General features: G+C 43.7%; 1 protein-coding gene and 1 long non-coding RNA gene across 4 annotated transcripts in view; one reads left to right on the forward strand and one right to left on the reverse strand.

Annotated features, from left to right (window-relative positions):
* Positions 1–452: 452 nt before the first annotated feature.
* Positions 453–3,742, reverse strand: LOC130406589 (uncharacterized). Its single transcript, XR_008904476.1, has 3 exons — positions 3,001–3,742; positions 2,609–2,720; positions 453–1,388 (listed from the first exon to the last, which is right to left on the reverse strand). It is a non-coding gene; the product is annotated as an uncharacterized LOC130406589 (long non-coding RNA).
* A 25-nt stretch (positions 3,743–3,767) lies between these two features.
* The window catches only part of cwc22 (CWC22 spliceosome associated protein homolog), a 37,482-nt gene continuing 15,835 nt past the window's right edge, over positions 3,768–25,414 (forward strand). Inside the window, exons 1-9 of one of the 3 annotated variants that reach the window (XM_056612246.1) lie at positions 3,768–3,884; positions 4,253–4,307; positions 4,897–5,252; positions 5,336–5,475; positions 10,368–10,625; positions 12,636–12,764; positions 13,507–13,675; positions 18,706–18,759; positions 19,081–19,216. In XM_056612246.1, the coding sequence (XP_056468221.1) occupies positions 4,253–4,307; positions 4,897–5,252; positions 5,336–5,475; positions 10,368–10,625; positions 12,636–12,764; positions 13,507–13,675; positions 18,706–18,759; positions 19,081–19,216 (1,297 nt within the window). In that variant the 5' untranslated portion in view covers positions 3,768–3,884. Of the gene's footprint in view, positions 3,986–4,252; positions 4,308–4,896; positions 5,253–5,335; positions 5,476–10,367; positions 10,626–12,635; positions 12,765–13,506; positions 13,676–18,705; positions 18,760–19,080; positions 19,217–25,414 lie in introns of all 3 variants that reach the window. The other 2 variants (XM_056612248.1, XM_056612247.1) reach the window with 2 other exon arrangements.

The following is a 25,414-nucleotide window of genomic DNA, read 5'->3' on the forward strand; positions in this document are numbered from 1 at the left end:
TAAGCATGTGGTCATTAGCATAAATGCAGGGAAAAAACCTAAGGACATTTTTGAACAAAGTATCTTATGTAAAAAAACAGTTATGCTTTGGGCATAGCAACCATGTTTAGTGTTTAAGGATTAGGCACAAATCTGTAAATAAATTGTGCAAATTATATTTGCGTTGTGGCATTTTTTGTTTAAATATTACTATACAAAAATATAAAAATCTGTAAATGAAGACACAAAAGGCAAAGTTACAACACCAATAATCCCATCTACAGTAATACACAGGACTGTTTGAAAAGGATTTAAGTGCATATTCTCCTCTCAAAGTGCACCAGATTCATGCATTCCAATGTAAAGGGTACAAAAAAATTTCGGCCGGGGAGGGCATGCCCCCGGACCCCCCTAGAGGGCTTCGGGGACCACACCACCGCTGCTGAAAAAAATCCTGCGGGAAACACTGTACATGTTAAAGGTGGTATTAGGGTGCACTCACACTAGGCCATCTGGCCGTGGCCGTTGGCCGTTTTCACACCTAACCGTGCTCAAATGGCCCCATTGTTCTCTGGCCTGCACTCACACTAGGCCATCTGGCCGTGGCCGTTGGCCGTCGCAGCTGTGGCCTGGCCACGGAAGGCTCTTGTACATACGTCATCACGTCGTAACACGTCATCACCAAGTGTCCGCTGCATGGACCATATAAAGTCTACCGCCAGTCAGTTTTAACAACAATGGACAGACACAGAACAACACAGAGAACACACCAACAGTTGAACTGCTTGACGCAATGTTTACCGTTTAATGGGAAAGAAGGCTCGTCGCCTTTATTATGTCCGTGGTCGTCGCATTGACTATACGTCATCCAGCTCAGGTTGCGTAGCCGTGCGTGTGCGCGTGTCGGCTCATTAGCATCTGTACCGTAGCGGCCCGTGCCGTAGCAGCACACCTCTCCCAAGTGGCCAAATTGGCCCGGCCTGGCCAGACTGGCCACACTCACACTGGCAGATTTGAGCATGGTTAGGCCACGGCCACGGCCAGATGGCCTAGTGTGAGTGCACCCTTAGAAAATAATCGGTTATGAACAAGAACACTTTAGAAGAAACACTTTATTTAAATAAGAAACACTGAAGCACACATCTAAAAATACACACAGACGCATCTAAAAATACACACACACACACACACACACACACACTCTCTCTCTCTCAGCTTTTGAGAGAATGGTGGAGAATCACATCTTCTCAACCATTCCGCCAACTTTGCCTCGCTCTCCTCATGCCTCGCCTGCTCCCTGGCACTCTCCTCTTGGAAGGGGTGTCTGGGGTGGTGGAAGAGGTGCCTGGGGTGGAGGAGCATAAGGGAGAGGTGGGGGGGGGGCTGGTGGCAGTGGACTCAACGAAGTCCTGAAAGAAAACGAATAAGAAGGAATTAGGAATTATATGCCAGAACTGGTTGATATGGCCATATGTTATGTACAATATATAATAGCTATGTACACAATATAGTACTGCCAAAAAATACATTGATTAACCATGTAATATTACTAATATAATATAATATATTAGTATATATAATATTACTTATAGAATATTACTAATATAATATCATATATTAGTATAAAGCTTATTTTTAACCTGGAGTCACTAGAACATGGAAGATCTGGATATCATACGACATGATATGCAGCCCGGTCTGCAGCCCGGTCTGCAGCCCGGTCTGCAGAGCCCGGCCGAGAACCGGGGTCGGGCGGCCCGCGAAAGTCGGCCTCGCGATCTTCCGCGAAAGTCGGCCGCGGACTTTCGCGATCTTCCGAGAGTCCACGGCCGGGCTTCGAAGCCCGCGGCCGGGCTGCAGAGTATAATTAATAAAATAATTAATAGTTAATTACAGAGAAAACACTTACATTTGTGTTTTTCCAATCCTGTCGCATCTTTTCGCCCTCCATCTTGTCTAGGATATTTCTTGATTTTCCGTTTTCTCGCAAGGTATTGTGGGAGCAAGTCACAACTGAAGCGCTTTGAGGGTGCCCATCGAAAATCTCAATTTTGAGGGGATGTTAGCCCTCCCCCCACCCCTTAGCTACCTTTAAACTGGTATTGGGACATGGCTCCACGGCGCGTGAACGCGCAACAGCAAGGGTTAGGGCTGAGATTTTGAAGCGAGCCAAGTAATGGGATTCAACCTAATAGCCGCGGCTATTAGTCATTCAAAACCGTACGGATTCTGTACGGAAACCGTACGGAATCCGTACGGAATTCTTGCCAAACCGCACGGAATCCGTACGGTTTTGCACTTTTACCGCGCCATTCTAGGGCCGGATTGTGGCCTTCTTGGCTTTCCATAATATTGTGGAGGACGGCGCATGCAACAATTATGTTGCATGCCCGTTCCGGACAAACTCTTAGCCCACGTAGGCATTGAAATCTGGACTTCAATATCCCGGATGTATTTTCAATTTTAACGTGGGTTCTGCTGTGTGCCCGGTTAAATGTCATCTGCGGCCCAGGAGCGGGATTAGGGTACGGGGTGATGAGCGTCGGGAGGCATGGATACCCTCGATCTCCTAGGATCCACCACAAGCACAATTATATGAGGTCTATGATATGTTCAGAATGCAACTCACCCTCTTGAAATTTACGGCTCAAATTGGATTCACGATACATCCTGGCATCGTGGACTGAACCAGGCCATTATGCCTCTACATTGGTGATCATGTGGGAAGCATCACATATCATCTAGTGATAAAAAAAAAAAAAGATCGACAGCGATTAACAAACCATGGAGATATTGGAAATAGCCAATATAGGCAGTTTACACTTACCTGAACATTTATACTGTGATAGCCTTTCCTGTTCACATAATCAGCCTCATTTATAGATGGGGCCAGTATGGGCACTTGTGTGCCATCAATGCACCCAATTACATTTGGAAATCCTGAACTACAACACCCAGATGAAAAGTCAACAAGGATAATTTCGGTGCCATTTGGGAACACGTAAAGTAGATAATGCTGACCTGCAAGTTGGTGAAACTCCATTTACATGCGTCTCGTGGGTTTATGGCCTGGAAAAACGATGAAGTTACGCAACAACCGCTTCAGCGCAAGACAAACTTTACGTAGCCTACTGAGCGGCAGACCGTGGCTTTGCCTATGTGCTCAGGATCTCCTACACTGTATAAAAAGCTACCCGTCGAAAAAAAACTTGTTTGGAGTGAACAGAGGGCAGATCCACGATTGGTAACATTTGCAATGTAGGGTTGGAGAAGGTTATTTAAATATAGCAAAGAATCATGTGAAAAACGATATCTCTCCAGCAAAAAGTCCTCCGGAAAGGACAATATGTCGAGCCGTGGTCTAATTAATCTCTCTCTGTGAATTGCACGAATTATTTGCGCTCCGATATCAACCGGCCTCTCGTCAAAAGGGCATGCCATTGTGGTCACGTAAAAGCTGTGGTGAACGCGGGTTTAAATACCCTGAGCAAAACCGGGTTATCTTTGAACTTAACCTGCGCAAAACCTGCTCCGACCAGGTTTGATTCAGAGCATATGTTTCTATAGCAACTAACATACCGTGTTCCTTTTGGAACGGAAAACCTAGGGTTACCGCAAACCCTGGGTTAATTTACCCGGTTATGTGATAAAACCGGCTTTGTGGACAACCCCTCTGGGCCACTTCAATCGAGGGTCCATAGCCCGCTTAAACAGCTGCAATACCAGGCTTGGCCGCTGAGCACTGGTGGATTGCGGAAGTATGCGCTGTTCCTGGGGGCTTGGATGCTTCGGACCCGCTCGGGTCACAGTGAACCCGGAAGTACTTCAACACTTTCCTTCCAGGAGTTTCCTTCTCAGGAGCCAGCATTGTTTTGGCGCCGTAGCTAAGCATCAATAAAGTAAGGGTAAGAGGCAAGACTAACATATATACATCCCTTGAATAACAGGTCAAACGAGCAGGATGGTGGTGTTGGTTACAGCGACGAGCTGAAATTACTTATTTAAGGTGGGTCAGAATCAGAGAGCTAACTTTAGTTAGCATTGGAGAGCTAACGTAGGAAGGAGCCGCGCGGCGCAGGGGGAACGACCTGATTAAAGTTCACTTTACATTAGTCATAGAATTATAACCACAATAATAAACGTATCTCGTGGTTGCCCTATGATGTAGCATTTATAATAATATACCCATGGTGGTTGTGATATGTGTGTTTAAACAATTCTGTCAATGTTGAATAATATGTATCTATAATATTAATGTCTAAATCTTGCCCAGATGGCGTCATCGGAGAAAGGTCCGCCGTCCGTGTCTGAGGAGAAAGATTCCAACGGTCAGTCCTCATGTTGAAGTGTTGGTCCTCGATGTGTTCATGTTGTTGGTCCTCATTGTGTTCATGTGCTGGTCTCATGTTTTCATTTGCTGGTGCTCATGTGTTCATGTGCTGGTCCTCATGTGTTCATGTTGAAGTCACATGTTCTAGAATTTTTACGTTTTCAGGTTTGGCCTGTTGAGCACTGCTGCAGAGACCTGAACATGTGTTCATGTTAAAGTTTTGGCAATCATGTCATCATTCCTCACACATTGTGTTCATACTCGTATTAATGTTGTAGACATGTGTTAAGCTGAATTATGTCTATACTTGTTTCTGACAAACACTACACTACTCCAATCCAAACCCTAACACTGCTCAACCAATCAGAGTTGACTTGAAACCCCCGCAGAGAAAAGGGACGAGATTGAGAGCTCTGGGGGGATGCCTTCGCTGACGTGTCGGCCATCCACCAGCAAGCAGCAGGATTTCAAACTTCAATAACGTTTAAAGGGATTGTGTTAGGCCTTGTGTCTTCATATTAATTTGCAGCTCTAAACTGTAACCACAATGTTGTGTACTGATAGTGTCAAACCTCTTACCTCTGCAGCCTTGGTGGACGATCAGTGTAGTCCTCAATATCGCCAGGCGTCACCAGCCAACAGCCCCACAGAGGAGGCCCAGATCCCGGTCTCCGGCTCTAGGGGGTCTACTGGGGGATCCAGCCCCAAAGAGATGGCCCCTATGGGGGGATCCAGCCCCAAGGAGGGGAGGTCTACTCCGGGATCCAGCCCCAAGAAGGGGGAGTCTACTGGTGGATCCAGCCCCAAGAAGGGGGGGTCTACTGGTGGTTCCAGCCCCAAGGAGGGGGGACTTATTACAGACAGCTCCTCAGACAGTAGCAGTGATGAAGAAGAAGAACTGGGCATCAAGAGGAAGATTAGGAGCTGTGTTGCTCAGATCAAGGTAGAAACTACAAGGTGATAATAGCTAACCTACAACCTTTTAATGTCTCCTCCAAGCTGACAACTGTACACTTGTTCTTCCAGAGAGCAGAGCATAAGACCTTCCTTCCCGGCAACCGCTCTCGGTCCCAAGAGAGATGCCGCTCTAGGTCCCGAGAGAGAGACCAGTCTAGGTCCAGGTCCAGAGAAAGAGACCGGAGTAGAGACCGAGGACGCCACATAAGGTGCAGACACTGCATACAGTAGGGTCCATATAGTAGGCTGCATACAGTTCAGACGCTGCATACAGTAGGGTCCATACAGTATAGACGCTGCATACAGTAGGGTCCATACAGTACAGACGCTACATACAGTAGGGTCCATACAGTACAGGCCCTGCATGCAGTAGGGTCCATTTACAGTACTCGCGCTACATACAGTAGGTTGCAGACAGTACAGACGTTGCATACAGTAGGGTCCATACAGTATGCTGTATACAGTACAGACGCTGCATACAGTAGGGTCCATATAGGAGGCTGCATACAGTACAGACGCTGCAGACAGTAGGGTCTATACAGTAGTAATGCTGCCACTAACGACTAATTTTCTAACGACTAATCTTTCGACTAATGTCTCGATTAGTCGACTAAACTAATAAAAAAAAAAAAAAAATTACGTGCTAAAAGCAGACAGGCGGCAGCTATGCTGCTCGTGTTTACACTTGCATGCATGGGGTTTAAAACATTGCTGCCAAAGTCATTAAGTCATCTAACGTAGGTGCGCAGCGCACAGATGTGAATTACCGTGAGCCGTTTGAGACGGAAGAACAAAAATAAATAGGCGGTCAATAGTAAAACGACTCATCTAAAGAAATTGCCATTACTTCATGGTCGATTACGTCAAATAAGTCGACTAAACGCGGCAGCACTATACAGTAGACGTTGCATACAGTAGGGTCCATACAGTACAGACGATGCATACAGTAGGGTACGTACAGTAGGCTGTATACAGTACAAACACTATATACAGTAGGTTAAATACAGTACAGGCACTGATGCATAAGGGTCCATACAGTACTGACTCTTCATAAAGTAGGGTCCATACAGTAAAGACGCTAATTACAGTAGGGTCCATACTAGGGATGCACCGATATGAAAATTTTGGTTGATTCCGATATAAATTTTGCTGTTATGGCCGATAACCGATATTTACTGATATCGATATGTGTTTTTTTTAAAAAGTTTCTGAGGTGAAACAATTTTGTACAGACTGAAAATCATGCAAACTGAATTTTTGAATGTCTTCCATTATTTTCAGAACGTATTTAACTTCAAAATAAAAAGGTTACAGGGCTACCATGAAACATAAGTAACCAACCTTTACCAACCAACCTATACTCTAGGGTCTAGCATAAGACCGCGTTGTCTGATTACAGTTTAATTAATTTTTCACAATTTACCAGCTCTCGTTTTGAAGAATAATCACCGCGCCATTCGTTTCAATGGGAATCGCGACGGTCTATACTTTCAACATAAAGTGTCTATATTTATAATTCGAAATTTGTCCCCGCCTTTATACAACAGATACTCTAGGGCAGGGCTATTCAACCTCCTTAACAAGTGGGCCGAAAAGGAAAACCACTGGGGGTTCATGGGCCACACAGAGTAAAACTACGTGAATGAATCGCTACAAATAAATCGTACTTAAAGTAGTGTTAACTTAATATATATATAGTACTACTACATGGAATAAACTTGTCAGACGCATTCCTTACTTCTTCACTTTTAATCGTATCATTACAAAAGATTTTGTTCTCACGTATTTTGGACACGTATTTAGAAATCAACAATGTTGTTTGAATCATCACAAAACAGAACTACTGTACATATGAGACAATTTGAGTCAGTGAGAAAGATTGCACTGCCTTGTTTGGCTCATCCTGAGACACTCATGCAGCTTCTTATAGGTCATGGAGCAACGTGCCCTTGTTCTGATGGCATTCATATGAGAAAAGCTAGACTCACACGTATCGGTTGAGCCAAACATTGTCAGAATAAGTGATGCCAGTTCCTGATTGTGGGGTACTGATACTGGCTAGTATCACCGGCTACACACAGAAACCTGATTTGCATGCAACCATGTTTCTCCGTTATTTTATTTATTTTTTGCATGCAACCTCTTGCGGGCCAGAAAAAAATTAAGAGGGGCCGCCAAATATCTATAGCATATAACCGCGTTGTCTGATTAGTTTAATTACATTTTTCACAATTTACCAGCTCTCGTTTTGAAGAATAATCACCGCGCTAGGGCTGTGCGATATGGGAAAAAATGAATATCACGATACAATTTCTCCATTTCATAATATACGATATATATCTCGATATTTTGAAATCTCCTTTAAAGGACCCCATGAAATCGCACTTTTACCCTTTGCTGTTTCACTACAATCCCTGCAGACTATATACCATTCTTGTTTAACTTCCCAGGTGGTGTCCATCAAAACAATTTATATTTTCATGTTAGTGATTCATCACAATTTAGTTGAAATAAGAAAATGATTCAAACAAAGCACAAACTGCAATAACAATCTTCAAAATTACAAAAGAGGGGCAATGAGAGAGAGATGGAGATTAATAGGCTTATAAACATTAAGGCTGAATCATCTAAAAATATTTTACACAAATAACCAATTTAGGCAGCATTTTCTTTATATGTAGACCATTGCAATGAATTAAACTAAAATATTATAAACTCATTTTGATACAATGTGTTCGATATTTTTGAGCCCATTGAATTAATCTATTTAGGAATTGTAGGTGTGCTGCCCTCTACCCCCAGCGCCTTGCCGGGGTCGAGATAACTCCTCTCCCCAACAAACCACGCAGACACGTCCCAGTTAACTCTTCATGGTTGCTTGAAGTAGGGTAAAACAACGATGTTTTCCGAGGCTAACTTATAGCCAGAGAAGTAGCATAACACGAGTGAGCACCTCGTATTCCGATTGTGTATAACTGTTACGGAGCGTGCAGCTGGTAACCATGACGACATCAGATCAGACAAGACGTTACAAGCATTGGCGTGTTTTGCTCCATGTCCTCTCGATATCCAAAAAACTGCCAGATCACTGATCCCTTATTAGTTATTTTAGGAGCCGGCAGTTCGTCCGCTTCCATATTTCATTTGTTGATTGAACTGTATGCTACACTGAGCCGGCCGGCGCTGCAAACCGCAAGAAACTTGAAAATGCGTTCCCTCCCTTCCGCACATGGGTGTCGCGTGGGATTGGTTGGTGAGTGTGTGACGCGAGTGTTTTTTTTTAGAGGGAGAAAGCCCCCGGAGAATGTTTCAAACACAAAACCAAGGCAAGTCTTAGCTGCCGCTTGAAAAAAACGTAAAATACTCGATAATTACGATATAATGATTTTATGTATCTCGCATATCTCAACGCTCCAGAGTGCGACCAATTTGGTCACACCTGCGCTCCAATTATTTAAGGGTGCGACTAATAAATGGGTGCGACATTTAAATGAAATCAATCCAATCACTGCAGCGTGTCCACCAATGTTTTTGAATGGAATTGTAAGCATACAGGTATTACAAGTAAAACTAGAACTGCAAGCAGTTATGCAGGGGTCCAAGCGATGTGCATTTCGCCGGCACAACGCGACAAGAAATGTGCGTTTCGCCGGCACAACGCGAAGCATGTGTTCAAAACGCTACCCTGAACCTGTGGATACAAAGGATTTGACTGTGGTAGGAGTAGCGAGAAGTCAGTGTAGCGTTTTCGCGGCGAAATTTTGTAGAAGATATACAATTTCCTCGTTTATTGCGCCCCCTAACGGCGAAATTGTCCGAAATTTTTATCGAACGTCATTACGGTTAGCACCAACATGTGTGTAGAATTTGGACTCGATCCGATGTCTAATTTCGGATTTTTTTGGATTTTTAATTTTCCACGTCTAATTTAGCTAATAAACAAATATTCAAAATAATACCGTTTCGTCGTCGAAAGTCGGATCAAAAAACTTGATGATTTCTTTGCGTGTGCGTCTGAAGATGCCGTGTGCAAAGTTTTGTGTCAATTGGTCAAGAAATGTGGGAGGAGTAGCGAAATAACATTTTTGCGGTTTTCGCGATTTAGCGAAAAATATTCATAGACGCAAATGGGCGTGGCCTAGGCCAAAAGATGCAGCAGACTCCAGTGCATCTGTGTGTACAAGTTTTTGGACTCTGGGAGGTTCGGTGTGGGAGTTATAGCCCCAAACGCGTATTCCTTGGTATAGCGCCACCTAGTGACCGGCGTGTCGTCTGAATAGTCTTCACGGACCTGGATCTAGTCATGCAATTGGCATGTCGGCACCATTTACGGTCTGGGCTGTGGTACCACTTTCTTGGTAGGAAGTATAATAATAGGAAAAATCCTTACAAAAACAATAGGGATCCAACCTGTTGGCTTGGACCCCTAACTAGAACTGCAAGCAGTTATGCAGGGGTCCAAGAAGTGTGCATTTCGCCGGCACAACGCGACAACAAATGTGCGTTTCGCCGGCACAACGCGAAGCATGTGTTCAAAACGCTACCCTGAACCTGTGGATACAAAAGATTTGACTGTGGTGGGAGTAGCGAGAAGTCAGTGTAGCATTTTCGCGGCAAAATTTTGTAGAAGTTGTACAATTTCCTCGTTTATTGCGCCCCCTAATGGCGAAATGTCCCGATTTTTTTTATCGAACGACATTAAGGTTAACACCAACATGTGTGTAAAATTTGGACTCAATCCGATGTCTAATTTTGGATTTCTTTGGATTTTTGATATTCCACGTCTAATTTAGCTAATAAACCAATATTCAAAACGCTACCGTTTCGTCGTCGAAGGTCGGATTAAAAAAGTGTTTCATGCATTCTTTGCCTGTGCGTCTGAAGATGTCGTGTGCAAAGTTTAGTGTCGATTGGTCAAGAAATGTGGGAGGAGTAGGGAAAAAACAGTTTTTCGGTTTTCGCGATTTAGCGAAAAATATTCATAGACGCAAATGGGCGTGGCCTAGGCCAAAAGATGCAGCAGACTCCAGTGAATCTGTGCGTATAACGATTTGGACTGTGGGAGGTTCGGTGTGGGAGTTATAGCTGCTGCTCTCTACAGACGTCGATATGAGGACCACTACAATGATGGCGACAGAGGTGGGCGGTCTGATCGGTGGTCCAATAGAAACGCAGAGACAGACCACAGGAGGAGGGGTCGATCCTCTAGCCCAGCCAATCAGGACCCAGCAGCGGGAGAGGAGCCTCCAGTGAAGAAGAAGAAGGAGGAGCTAGATCCCATCCTGAGCCGGACGGGAGGAGCTTACATCCCACCCGCCAAGCTGCGCATGATGCAGGCCCAGATCACAGACAAGACCAGGTAAGACGACTGACTAGACCAGGTTAGACCCAGACAACTGACTAGACCAGGTTAGACCCAGACAACTGACTAGACCAGGTTAGACCCAGACAACTGACTAGACCGGGTAAGACCCAGACCACTCACTAGACCGGGTTAGACCCAGACCACTGACTAGGCAGATTAAACCTGATCACTGAGTGGACCAGGTTAGACATGTTCAGTGACTAGACCAGGTAAGACCAGACCACTAAATAGACCAGGTTAGAACTGACCCCAACCTAGACCAGGTTAGAACTGACCCCAGACTAGACCAGGTTAGACCAAGGTCACTGACTAGACCAGGTTACACCTAGGTCACTGACTAGACCAGGTTAGACCTGATCACTGACTAGACCAGGGTAGAACTGACCACTGAATAGACCAGGTTCAACCTGATCACTGACTAGACCAGGTTACTTAGAGAGACTAGAGCCAGGTGGGTTAGAAACTACTCCAGGTGGTCTAGAGAGACCTTATGGCTAGACCAGTCTGTCGTTTTCTTGGTCTAATTGTCTCACTGTTATTTATGTTGTAACCAGCTTTGGATAGCTTTAACGGTCCCAAGGTGTTAGTGGCCCCTTATACAGTATTTGAAGACTCTTTCCCGAAATTCAGCCTTGGTGCAGAATTACAGCCACTACGAGCCAGTCCCTCAATTAGAGTTTAGATTGTACGCCCCGTACCGCGGGCCGGGTCAGGCCGATATTTCCCACCACTATCCTCGGCCGGGTCGGGCCGGGCCTTTGATCGAGCGTTTGTTTGTTTTTTTTTGTTTGTTTTTTATCATTGCTTTATTGGCCTTATCTGAGGAGAAATGTATGCCACCATGCCACATAAATATTATAGGCCTATATATATTTAGTAGGCCTATGAAAAAAAGTTACACAAAGTAAAAAATAAAACGCCACCCATGTTGCAGCTTGCGTGTCACCTCCACTCGCACGCATCCAATGTATTAACCCATTTAGGCCTAAAAGGCCTGCTAAAAAAGGCCTTTTTATGCCTAAGAACTTTTCTGCAAACCCCCTCTCAAAACCTGAGGGCTTTCAGAACAATATTCAAAATTTGTCAACGCCTACTAAAACCTTAATTTCTAAGGCTCTATAGCGGATGAAAACATGAGGTAAAAGGCATTTGAGAGATTAATTCTTTGGCTGTCAACTTGACTGACTTGCTTGGCCATAAACTTCAACTGCATATTTTTTAAAAATCAATAAACATAAAGAACATTTTGAAAATCAATACAGATCTGCTTTTATTTCATACTTTTGAGGCACCAAAGTGACAAGTGATAGACACTGAAAGACGTATAGAACAAAACCAAAACAAACCAAAGGGTTACTTCTTCTTTACCTAATAATTTCAATTTTAATTAATGTTCATTTTCTTTGTATTATTTTGATGGATTAAAGCGTCTTGAGAAACCATATAATCATAACTTGGTGGTGAGTGTACAGATTAACAGAACAGTACAGTCTCAAGTCTAAACACAACTCATAATTTACTGTCGAGTGCTGCGGTAATGCTTTCCAAAGCATTACCGATATATCATTTAGGATATCATTTAAATCTGGTCCTGTGTCATCCTGCGTAATTTCATTAAAATCTGAATTAATTACTTCGTCAATATCACGTCCTTCACTTGAGTCAGCCATGACGGATCGCTCGCACAGTGTTTACAATTTTGAACCCCCCCCCGGGGGTGGGGGGGTTGTGTGTCTTCAAACTTCGTCTGGGCAATAAGGAAAAGATCAATGATAAAAAAAAAAAAGTTCAACAAAGTTGATTTAATGTAAACTAATTTCATGTACAGGAGCATAAAGCACCAATACATATTGAGATAGCTGGTGGTGAGCTTGGATGGTTATGATATTATGGCTAATAATAATAATAAAACCATTGTTCAGGCCGCCAGGCCTGAACAATGGTAGGGGAAACACTGGACATTTAAGTGTGACTAACTAATTATTTCCCGACCCCTGGCTATAGCCTGGCCTATCAGAGGATGAGCTGGGAGGCTTTGAAGAAGTCCATCAATGGTCTGATCAACAAGGTCAACGTGTCCAACATTGCCATGATCATCCAGGAGCTGCTTCAGGAGAACATCGTCAGGGGACGGTAAGGCTCTGTGCTTACTAGGCCTGATACATTATCATACACACATTATCATATTTTCAAACAGACCGTATCATACATGCATACATGAATCTGAGGCAATAAATCCACTTTCCTTGACTGCGGTCAATTATGCTTAGCAACGGTCAATTATGCAAAGATAATTGACAGCCGAGCGTAGGGAACGTTGAGAAAAGTCACCTCCCAGTGCGTATCTGTCCCTGCCTGGACCAGAAGCCGGCAGAGACCACTGCTGCTTCGGCTCGGATTTTAATGACGCAAAAAGTACAATTACAACTTCATGGAGGGTAGCTTCATGGATCAATTCATATTCCAAGGCTGACTGAGCACGGCCAGAGTTAGGTCTCTTCACATACAAAACTTACATTTTGGATGGTTCTTTAGATTTGACCTCAACAGCTCCACAGCTGCTGAGGGCTCCGCCCCGTACCCAAGGGTTTAATTGGCTAATTGAAGCTCACTGCAAAAATTCATGCTGAAAAATGTCACACTTTTATGCCTCATATAAAAGGCTTTTGTTATGAAAACATGACATTAGCATTTCAAATGGTTCTTATAATACAATATTGTTTGGCCCTAGACTGTACTTTGATAAATCTTGTCTTGTTTCTAGAATTTTTAATTTTTTTTTGACTAGTTTACTAGTGGTCTGTATTAACTGTATTGTGGATAGATTTGTATTTAATCCTGATATAGTAAAGCGTGACGTGTATGTTCTGTTCAGGGGTCTCCTGTCCCGCTCCGTGCTCCAGGCCCAGAGCGCATCCCCAATCTTCACCCACGTGTACTCGGCCGTGGTCGCCATTATCAACTCAAAGTTCCCTCAGATCGGAGAACTAATGCTCAAACGCCTGGTCCTCAGCTTCAGGAAGGGCTACCGGAGAAACGACAAGGTACTTGGCTGGCTGCCTTTAGGACGGGTCAGGCTCTTGGCCTAGTCCTTGTGCAACCCCTCAAACGACCAAATATGGCGGCAGTTCTGTCTGGGGCGTAATAATTACTCAACCTGGTAGGCCTAATGGGCGACAGAAATAATACAGAGGATAGAGGTAGTACCACTGGCTCACATGTCTGTGTTATTCATTCTTCAATTCCTATCAAACCAGAAAAGCAAGACAAACCGAAAAAACTGAAACGTGTCAACTATTGACATTACTACACAAATATGCTGCATTTTCATTAACCCATTTAAGCCTAAAACGCCTGCTAAAAAAGGCCTTTTTATGCCTAAGAACTTTTCTGTAAACCCCCTCTCAAAACCTGAGGGTTTTCAGAACAATATTCAAAATTTGTCAACGCCTACTAAAACCTTAATTTCTCAGGCTCTATAGCAGATAAAAACATGAGGTAAAAGGCAATTGAGAGATTAATTCTTTGGCTGTCAGCTTGAATGACTTGCTTGGCCATAAACTTCAACTGCATATTTTTAAAAAATCAATAAACATCAAAAACATTTTGAAAATCAATACAGATCAGATTTTATTTAATCCTTTTAAGGAACCAAAGTGACAAGTGATAGACACTGAAACACAGAACATGGAACAAAACAAAACAGAGGGTTACTTCTTCTTGAATCTTTACCTAATCATTTCAGAAACCATATAATCAGAACTTCGTGAGTGTACAGATGAACAGAACGGTACAGTCAAGTCTAAACACAACTCATACATTTACTTTCGAGTGCTGCGGTAATGCTTTCCAAAGCACTCAATGTGCAGTGGCACATTGCACTGTCTGCAGCCATACACTGTTGCACCAGGACGGGCCTCAGTGCCACTCTTAGACAGTGAACATTCCCTGCAGATCTTCCTCTTCTCAAAGATCTTTTCACAGTCGTGCTCGGCTGAGGCTGTCACAGGTGCTGCAGCGCACTGAGGAGCACTCTTTGCTGTCACAGGGGTGACAAGTTCCTGTGCAAGGTCCTCCTGCCACTCTTTGTAGCAACCCTTGTAGGCTCCAGCACTCCTTGCAGCAATAAAAGAATTGTAGCAGCTGACTGATAGGAAATAGAAAAAAAGCCTCCGCCACCATTTCTTGGACCGGTGCTGGAACTGATAGTAGCTTACCATCTGATCCAGTAGATCGACCCCCTTCATGTGCTTCTGATAATCAGAGACGCACGCTGGCACTCTGACCTCTCTCTGGATGTCTTCTCCCCGTCTTCTCCTGACAGACCCTTCTGCCATGGGCTCATGGTAGTTTGACAGGACCAAAACAACCTTTGTGTCCTGCCAAGCACAGAAGGTCAGGTCATCCTTCTGATACACTTGGTACCGATGCTTCTCCATGGCAGGCGGTTTTGGGGGGATTCCCTTTCTGTTGGATCGAACAGTGCCACACGCATTCAGACCATGGGCCTTCAACTCTTCAAAAAGCGGCACCCCAGAGTAAAAGTTATCCATAAAAATGGAGAGTTGGGACCCGAAGTATGGTCCAGCCAGATCCATTACTATGCGGTGTGCAAGGCCCTTTTCACTACTCCCTCCCTCACGTCCGGTGTAGACTTGGAAGTTTGAAACATACCCAGTGGAGCTCTCAGCCATCACCCACACCTTGATGCCCCACTTGGTAGGTTTCAGAGGAAGATATTGTCGGAAAGCGAGTCTCCCCTTGAATTTCACCATGCTTTCGTCGACACTCACGAACCCATCCACCTCATACAATTCCTGGAATCGATCTTTCAGGTAGTCGAGGTACCATCTGACTTTCCAAAGCTTGTCGGACTGCTTCACATCATTGCTTTTGTTGTCTTGCAAGTGGAGATACCTGAAAATACACATAGCAAGTCGGACAGTGAATTACACATTATTATCATCATGAGCTTTCATTGTCATGTGTTTGTATAATTACACTTTATCAGTTCAAACATCATAATTATTACTGTCATCCATCATGAGGTATTATTTTCATTTGTATTTATGTATGTTTTATGTATTATTATCTATCATCAGACATAATTATTAATGTCATCCATCATAAGCTAGCATTGTCTATTGCATTATATTACATTTTTATTGTTGCTATCCATAATCATCAATTATCAATCATCACCTTTAGACATTTATTTATTAGCATTAGTATCAGCAACAAATCATTATTACCGTTGCAATCATCGTTGCAATCATATCATGTGACATTCCCATCATCATTACAAAAAGCTAGTTGGCTAGTCATCTCCACAATCAGTATAAAAAAAAATATTCTTGTCATTGATATCAATTTACGAGCCTACCTCCAGATGATGTTGAATCTGTCTCTTGAAATGGCTTGGGGGATGGTCGTTCGAAAAAGCCACTTTTTCTGACGCCAGAAATCTCTACGTGATGGCAGTCTTAGGATGCCCATGGCAAGACACAGTCCTACGAAGGTCTTCATTTCTTTAACTGTGACGGGTACCCACTTGCTGTTTGATGGAGTTGCGCTCCGTGTTTGATCCGCATACAGATTTGTTTCCGTTACAAGTTGCATCCACAACTCTTCCGTGAAAATACGGGAGAATACCTGTATTGGTGTAACAACATCTGGAATTTCTATCTTGGCACCTGGTTTGCGATTATACGGGATCTTCTCACGTGAGTGGAAGTTGTTTGTTTTCCATTCTTCTTGGAAGCCAACGAACTCGCGCATTTCCCCCTCTTCCTCTCGAAACATCGCTTGGATCCACTGCTCTCTAACTACGCGATCGGCTGGTACACCTACATCATCTGGGATATCATTTAATTCATTAAAATCATCCTGCCTAATTTCATTAAGATCCGAATTGATGACTTCGTCAATATCGCTTCCTTCACTTGAGTCAGCCATGACGGATCGCTCGCACAGTGTTTACATTTTCAAACCAAAACATCCTCCACGTGTATGCTAATTTCGACCAATTTCAGAGCATTTTATTAGTCAGTTAAAAATCCCTAATCATCTCTGTCACTCATCCCAAGAGTATTTCAGCCAATCACAGTACATATTATTGGCCACGTGTCTCGGAAAAGACGACACTGCTCCAAATGACACAGACGCGTTTGCCGGCATTAATGGTAAATACTAGGGATGGGCAAAATGATTCTTTTCCGGGAACTAGTTCTTTCAGTTCAGTTCACTATAACGATTCGTTTATTTGATTCGTTCGTTTTGATTCGTTCGTTACGTCAGATTACATCTTAAAAAAAATTTAAAATAAAAAAACTTTTTTTTATAATTTTTAATATGTCGTGGGTCCGGATAGGACCGTCAAATCCGCAGTCCGCCGTTTGGAGATGCCTGCTATATAGTATGTCGAACGTCCCACCAATATTTATACCACTTGCTTACTCTCTATATTTCATTCATGGTTTTACATTTATAATTTTATTTTACTTTACATTTAATTCTTCATTGTTCAGGCATTACAGAACTTGCATGGTCATAAATAAAAAATACGAACTGCAGTTTAATTTCTTTGTTTGTTCTTAAATTGACGTAGAATGGAGCAAAGACTCCTGGGATTGGGAAATGTGTTTATCCAATAAACAGATGGAGGTCAAGTCTATTTTCGAAAAAATGTAGGGGGATATATGAGTCGAATGGTATGACCCAAGATACGTCAGAGAGAGAAAGCGCGCATATTCGACGGTACCGCCTTGTCATTGGTTTACCCAGGTGCCATTCCAACACCATTGTTACCTCTCATTGGCTGAATCTTTGAGGAAGTTGTAGACTCAATCAATATGAGTCGCGGGGAGACGGAGCTCTGTTCGTTTGTATATTTTATTTACGTGACCATATGTTTGGTTGATGTTAAAAAAAAAGAATCAAAGAACCAGTTCTTCTTGTTTTGGGGAACCAGTTCTTGTCGTTCACGTTCGGGATTCGTTCTTTGTAACGAATCAGTCGCGACCGACACATCCCTAGTAAATACGCATTGATGCGTGATCCGGTCTTAAAGGTAAACAAGCACACATGCGTGATCCGGTCTGAATGGGTTAAGAATAGTTCTGGTGAAGAGACACCCCTCAGCCTCATGTAGCCTAAACCAGCCTTGCTCCTTTCTTTCAACAAAGTATACTATGTATTCAGAGAATCCAATTATACTGGAGTTTCACTTTTAATACAAGAGGGTGATGATGGAGGCGTGTCGGCGCCTCCTTCATAAAAAGTCACTTTGGAGGCGTTCCCATGTAAATTAGTTTGGAGACTTTAATTTTGGATGTGGTTTCCCTGTTCGATAATTAAAAGTAGATTATCGTTCTTTCTTAAAAACACTAAACTGTTGCCTTACAAGTGTACAACTTCATGTTTTCGAAAGCAACCGATATTCACGTACCGCAGTGATGGTAAACCTTGCTTTTAGCCCAGGCTGCTATCGAGATGAATGATCAATACATCTAACAGATAGCTATAATTATAGGTCTTTCACGGTAGTTTAACACTATGCATGATCGATACATATAACAGATAGTGATTATTATAGGTCTATTATGGTAGTTTACCACTATGGATGCAGTAAAAACACTGTTTAAAGAGGTTAGGCTGTTACCTCCACCATGTCTTACAACTTGGGAGGTGGCCATTGTCACTATGACAAAGATACCAGACTGTGATTGGTTAAATGGATATTCGCAGGCCAGTGCTGTCAAATATCAAACTTGGTGACTTTAAAATACGTTTGTCTTAAAGCCAAAATATTCTCATGAACAGCATATATGATGTTGCCATGTTCTGTTATTATTTTATTGACATGGTAAATAATTGCGTGGAATAATCTTGCTGTTAAAGTAAAGTACCTTAACGGAAATAACAAAATGTGCAATGTCGAATGTATATGTGGCAGGATAGTCAATGCTAGATGCCCCTCAATCCTACACACCGCACCTTTTAATGTAGTGTTTGATGATGCAGTGCTCCAGAAAGAGTTTGTTCATGTTGGATAAATACTTTGATTATTTTACAGCAACAGTGTCTGACCGCCTCCAAGTTTGTGGCTCACCTCATCAACCAGAATGTGGTAAGAACTCATGACTGACGCGACCGCTCCAGTCACATGACCTGACCATACATGACTGGCTTCATCTCCATCCTCTGGTCTTGTCCTCTCTACTTCCTGCTGCCTATCTGAAAGCTCTTATGTCCTTCATCTGGTCTCCTCTACCTTCTACATCTCGCAAGGTGTACTGTATCTACATCTTGTCTGTTGTCCTCTTTCACCTTTACCTCCTACATCTGATCTGGTATCCTCTACCTCATTGACCATGTCTGCTCTATCCTCTACATCATACCCATGGTCTTCTATCTCCTCTACCTCCTCAATCGTATCTGTTGTCCACAGGCTCACGAGGTCCTGAGCCTGGAGATGTTGACTCTTCTGTTGGAGAGACCGGCAGACGACAGCGTAGAGGTGTCCATCGCCTTCCTGAAGGAGTGCGGTCTCAAGCTCACAGAGGTGTCGCCGCGGGGGATCAACGGTACTGGACCCATTACTTGTGGTCGTAGTTGTCGTTACAGATGTTGGACTTCCAGCCCAAGTGTTCTTGGTCCAATCCCCAATGTCCACTGTCTATCAGTAGGCATCCTTGAGCAGGATGTCTAGCCCCTACCTGCTCCTTAATGATATATTTTAACAGAAACCAATAATCATTGCGAGTCGCTTTGGCAACCTCTTCTTCCAAAGAGTGCCCGTGTTCGGGCTAGACATGAGGTAGCAGTCATGCGACACACCCCTAAAGCTCTTAATGATTAATCTATCATAACCATTGTAGCTAAACAATACTGCTGTTACATGCACAGCAGTAGCGATGTTTTTCATGTTATGTGAAGTACACAAACTATATCAAATCTTAAAAGCTGAGACTCCACTGATTCCAACCGTCCAAAACGTATCTATCTGTCACAAACCTCGCCAAACTAACAATCCTTTATTTTGGTGATGTAAAAGTGCCTTTTAGTATACTCTTATATAGAGATGGACCAATATGGTTTTTTCAGGGCCGATACCGATTATTAGTAGTCAAGGGGGCCGATAACCGATATTTGGAGCCGATATTAATTTACAGAAAAAGGGAAAATATTGGCGTCAAAATTTTGAATAGTACAAACTCCAACACTTAACTTAATTTAAATGCCTTTAAGCGTATGTTTAATAAACACAACAGCTTATCAGAATTGCAACATAACACAATTTAAACAATTAAATGGCTCCCTAAAATTTTCCTGAACTGAAATGTTAATCTTTTACAACTGAAAATTTAAATAAATAAATAGTTCCGTAGTTAAACAGACATTATTGCCAGACAGTTTTCTCTCAGACAGACGGTGCTTTGCTGTCAGTTTCTCATGACACACACACACACACACACACACACACACACACACACACACACACACACACACACACACACACACACACACACACACAGGTTTAAATTATTTTATTTGGATCTACAAGCAAAACAAAGTTTTCTTTTTTTTGATCCAAACATTAATTAGAAGGTTTCAATCTGAAAACTAACCAGACACTGAATGTGCAAAATGCTTAAGCACGCAGAGGAGTAGAGATGAAATGAAGATGGTTTAGCTGAGGTTAAAGCATTGCATATGACAATATGGCATTCAGGGATAGACAACACAACGTCTCTTCCAGATGTGGAGGCTGCCTATGGTCGCTGAGACTGAGCAGAATTTTAGAACTCTTTTTGCATCAGCCTTTTGCAGTCCACCCATCTGCAAACCTCGGAGCACAACTTTGTGTACATGCCCCAGACTTCCGAACACAAGTATGATTAATTGGCAGTTATATCATGAATTTGGATGTGAAGCAAGTGTCCATATACAGATCAAACGCACAGCCTATTTCAAAGATGGTAACTGATTTTCTGGCTTGGTTAATGAAAACAATGTCTGGGGTGTTTGGGATGTTACACAGTATGTTGTTATCAGTACAATTATGATCAAACCAGTTCAATTTCACAGTGCTGTGCTTATACATGTGTGTTGTTCTGTCCTGTACTTGTCTGAGTTCTTGTGAGACCAAGTCCACCAGACGGTCATGTCTGGCGATGTACAGTCCTTTGTAAAAGCTACAGCCGTTTAGGATATGAGCCATTGTCTCTTTATTGTCTGGGGTGGGATGTAGGATGCAGTGTGGGTTGTGTTGTGACGGATACCAGATTGCCAGGTTGTATTTTGTTGGCAATACCTGTAAGCGGGCCTTAATGCAAAAGATAAGGACGTCCTCTCCAATGGTCGTGTTTGAGAGGATTGAGTGGGACACAGAGTGGTTTGCAAAGGGTAGCAGTGCCAGTTTGCCCTGCAGGCTTAAGCTAGTCCAATGCTGTGCACTCTCTTCTACTTTCATTCTTAGCATTGTGGCTCTCGCTGTTTTGATTGACAGCTCGTGTTGCCCATCTTCCTGTTCAAAGGTCGCGCATACATTGATGAGCGGGTCCATGACAACAGAGTTCAGTGCAACAGGTGTACCATCGGGCCCCGCCCACTTCAGATTTATTCTTGAGCGGTGGCACAGGTCATTGAGATCCATCCAGTCTGACCGCACACCGAAGCCTGCAGTTTTGATGTCCAGTTTTCCATTATCTTTTATTTTGAATCCGAGGAATTGCCGCTCATTCTCCTTCGCAGGTGGGATTTTGCTTCGCTGCATATGCAGGAGGAGTTATTCACGGGCCATTTCCCGGACTGTCACGTCGTCGCAGTTGAGCATCTTGAGGAGGTGGTTGGTTCTGGTGGCGGTGTAGACCCACTCAATGTTTGGGACTCCGAGACCTCCATCACCGCGGGCTTGGAAGATGATGTCACGGGTCGAGTGGGTGTTTAAGCCAAGCCATTTCCTCACCAGGCTCACCGTCTTGTTTGTCATCTCTGTGAGGATGTTCTGAGGTATATGGATGTTTGCAAACAGGTGTTGGATTTTTGAAAGAGCGACTTCTCTGATTGCCTGGAATTTCATTAGAATCGGGAGGGGGGATGAATCGATGAGGTCGAGTCTGACAGTGTAGTCATTAGTCAGCTCTTTGACCTGTTCTTCCCAGTCGCCAGCGACATTGAATTTATGGCCTAGATATGGGTATGTTTCATGCCTTGAGTAGACGCGGATTGGGTTCTGCATTATTGTGAAGGATGGGGGTCTGTCGGATTTGGCTTGATACCACCGATTTCCACCGCTCCTCTCATAGAACGCAGCACATTTGGTGTGTTTTACCTCCAATCTAGACCACTGTATGAATTCCTCAGTGCGGTGGAGCATTGTGTGGATTACGCTCTCGTCCCGTGATGAGATCTCTACATCATCAGCATATCCCTGCACTGGATTTGGTGACCTGACTCCTTCAGGTGCGCACTGGCGCATCCACCTGATCCAGTGATTGATTGCTAGGATGAAATTCACCGCACTCCAGGGGCATCCTGTTTTAATACCAACATCCAGCTGAATGGGATCAGTTAGGGTGTCACCACAAATGACTTGGATGTAAGATCCTTCATAGACATCCATCACGACATCAATATACACTTGTGGAAGCTGTATTTCCCTAAGTGCATAAATCATGACGCTGTGTGGCAATGACCCGAAGGCATCACGAAAGTCCAGGAAAACAGTGAATAACTTTGCGGAGTCGTGTTTAAAGTCATCAATAGCCGTTTTCAGGCAGAAGACGTGCTCATTCATGCCTTGGCGGCTAATGTAGGCTTTTTGATCAGGTGAAAGTATTCCGGTTTCAAGCCAAGGCAGGATGCGGGCTAGCACACATTTCATGAAAACTTTATAGATTGTTGGCAAAAGTGAAATGTCTCTCCATGTGGAGGGGTCATCCGGGATATTGCCTTTTTTGGGGATTCTGTGTATTAAGGCACCTTTCCATGAATCCGGCACTTTACCATTTAACAGGCAGGTGTTAAATATGTGCGTCAGGATTTGGCATGAGACTTGCTTGGTGGCTTTTATAGTCTCATAAGTGACTCCATCAGAACCACTGGCTTTATCATTTGGCAGATTGGTGATCACTTTTTCCACCTCACTTTCGGTAAAGATAGTGGTCTCCGGATAGTGCACAGGTGGGTCTAGAATAAGTGACAGGTGCCAAGGTGCTCTGTCTAATGGGGCATGATTTAATTCTTTACATTTGGCAGCATAATAATTCTGCACAAGTTCCACATTATTGACAGCTGGTGGGGGGGCTGGGTATGTGCTGTTATTTAGGATAATCTCTATTGCTTTCGATTTCCTATATTGCCACAAATAAGCAAGTTTATTTCTGCCCACCTGTCTCTCCATTCTTTGGTTTTCTCCCCCGTTGCACGGTCGGAGCGCACGGAGTGCAGGCTGGATGACGTCTCTCACAAAGCGCAGTTGCGCTTGAATCCACTCTCCGAGTGAGCTCGGTGGATTTCGGGGGTTGGACTATGCCGAGGGAACTTTTTCAATGCTTGCACAGTATAGTTCAAAAATGGTAATCCAAATGGCTTTCCATCTTTGTGGTGAGTAGTGAATGTCCCGTTCTTGAAGTATAATCCATTAAGAATGCAGATGAGTTTAATCCACTTCGCTGGCTTTTCTCCGGAAAAGGCGAAGCTCTGTCTGTCCTCGAATCTTTTAGTGTCCAGTGTTTTTCGGTAATTCCTTACCCCGTTTTGGAAGAGGGTCCACTCGTCTGCTGACAGTGGTCGGGTGTAGTTGGAAAAGTTTGTCCAGGAGCGTTTTGTCCCCGCTGGGTGTTCTGGCGTGGGATCAAACACGCACCACCTCCTTTGTGGATATATTCTACCGGTGAATAAAGCGGCTTTGAAAGCCGATTTTATCACTGCAATGAGGCACATTGCAAACAGTAGTCCAGTAGCTATCATATCTTAACACTTCTCTGCATTTACGACGGCAGTTACAACGGGTGCGGTTTAGATTTTAAAACCTGGAGCGCTCAGGTATTCACCTGCTGCTCACGAGCTGCGTCACACACACACACACACACACACACACACACACACACACACACACACACACACACACACACACACACACACACACACACACACACACACACACACACACACACACACACACACACACTGCTCTAGCCATCCCCTCATCGTGCTTCCCTGTAATATAACGAACTGAGTTTTACTCTCACGCACAAACTTCTTACTTTTATCACTGACTATTTCCCTATCAATATTATCAGCAACCTTGTTTCAAGTGATTAAACCGTTTGGAAACACTTAATAGCCTACAGCATCTTCACTTTAATAATCAGTGTTTATCATAGGAACGGACAGCTGCTGCTAACGTATTGGGCCTCACAGTAACGTTAGTAGTCGTGAGTTGTAGAGTTTTGCTACAGTCTGCTGAGCGTCTAGAGCCAGAGAAGGAGAAAGCGGACCGCTTGGCTAACGTTGCGCTAAAAGCTAATCAGCCTTCACCTTAAACCCTAAGGGTTTGAGGGGTCTGTGGTTACGCAGTTGGATAGCTCATTACGCAGTTGTAGAAGTATAACCACCGCTTAACGTGCTTCCCTGCAATAAAACTGGACTGAATTGAGGTTATTAGGTTTTTACTCTCTCCCTCACACACAGACTTCTATCACAGACTATTTCCATATCAATATTATCAGCAACCTTGTTTCGAGTGATTAACGGACTACTAGCGAGCAGAGCTGCCGCTTATGTTTCAATAACGGTAATGGACTCACAGTAATGTTACTAGTAGTTGTGAGTTCTAGAGGACTGGGATGTTTATTACAATTTCGCGAGTCTGCTGCCTTAACTTACCTCGAAACTAAACCAGACAAAAACTTTTCTCCTCTCCGCCGTGTTTGTGAGCACTGTGCATGCACAGCTTTCACTGCTGATTGGCTGTTACCCGTCGTGGCTCTGCGTGTAACCACAGCGTGTAACCAATCAGATGGTGCTGTAGGTGGGACAATGCTGGAGACAGCGTAGTGACGGCAGACAGAGGCGCGGCTGCATCAGAGCCAAAATAACCCCGTTTTAAATTGATCTCTTATCGGCCGTCGGATAAAAAAAAAAGGCAGAAGCCGATATGCGTCAAAATGCAGAATATCGGCGCCGATAATCGGTCAATCCCTACTCTTATAGAGACCAGCGGCCATGTGTGTGTGTGTCAACGTCCGTCTGGACAGCTGTGGACTGCGACGTCCGGGAGGGTTCAGCATTTGAAGACTTGTAGTGTAGTGCCAATTTGAGTGTGGCTGCTGGAGCTAGATCTGAACAGCTCTGATTTGGATGTGCACTCCCGAGAGACGTTCAGGTTTCCCGGACCGTCCAGTTTAACGCTACGGTGTTTGTGGAGGGTGAAGCGCCGTCCGAGCCGAGGTTTGAGATGTCTCCGAGTGAGGGTTCGGTTTCTTGGGACACTTATAGTGCAACACTACGGTGTGTGTGAAGCAATTTATGTACCACTCGCATATTGTAACGATCATACTCAACGACGGTACTGAAAAAGTATTACAAAGTTGCCGTGGGTCGTCGGCATGGGATAACGACCCATGGCAGTGTTTTGGGCTTAGAACTCTTAAACCCAAAACACTTTTTCTAATCTGTTTGAATTTAAGCCGAAACAGCGAGCTCACCTACACTTTAGGAGAAGTTATTTGTGTTTTATTTTTGATATAAATGATCATCACAAAGTTCTCGTGTTC

This window comes from Gadus chalcogrammus, chromosome 16 (assembly GCF_026213295.1).
Source record: "Gadus chalcogrammus isolate NIFS_2021 chromosome 16, NIFS_Gcha_1.0, whole genome shotgun sequence".
NCBI lineage: Eukaryota > Metazoa > Chordata > Actinopteri > Gadiformes > Gadidae > Gadus > Gadus chalcogrammus.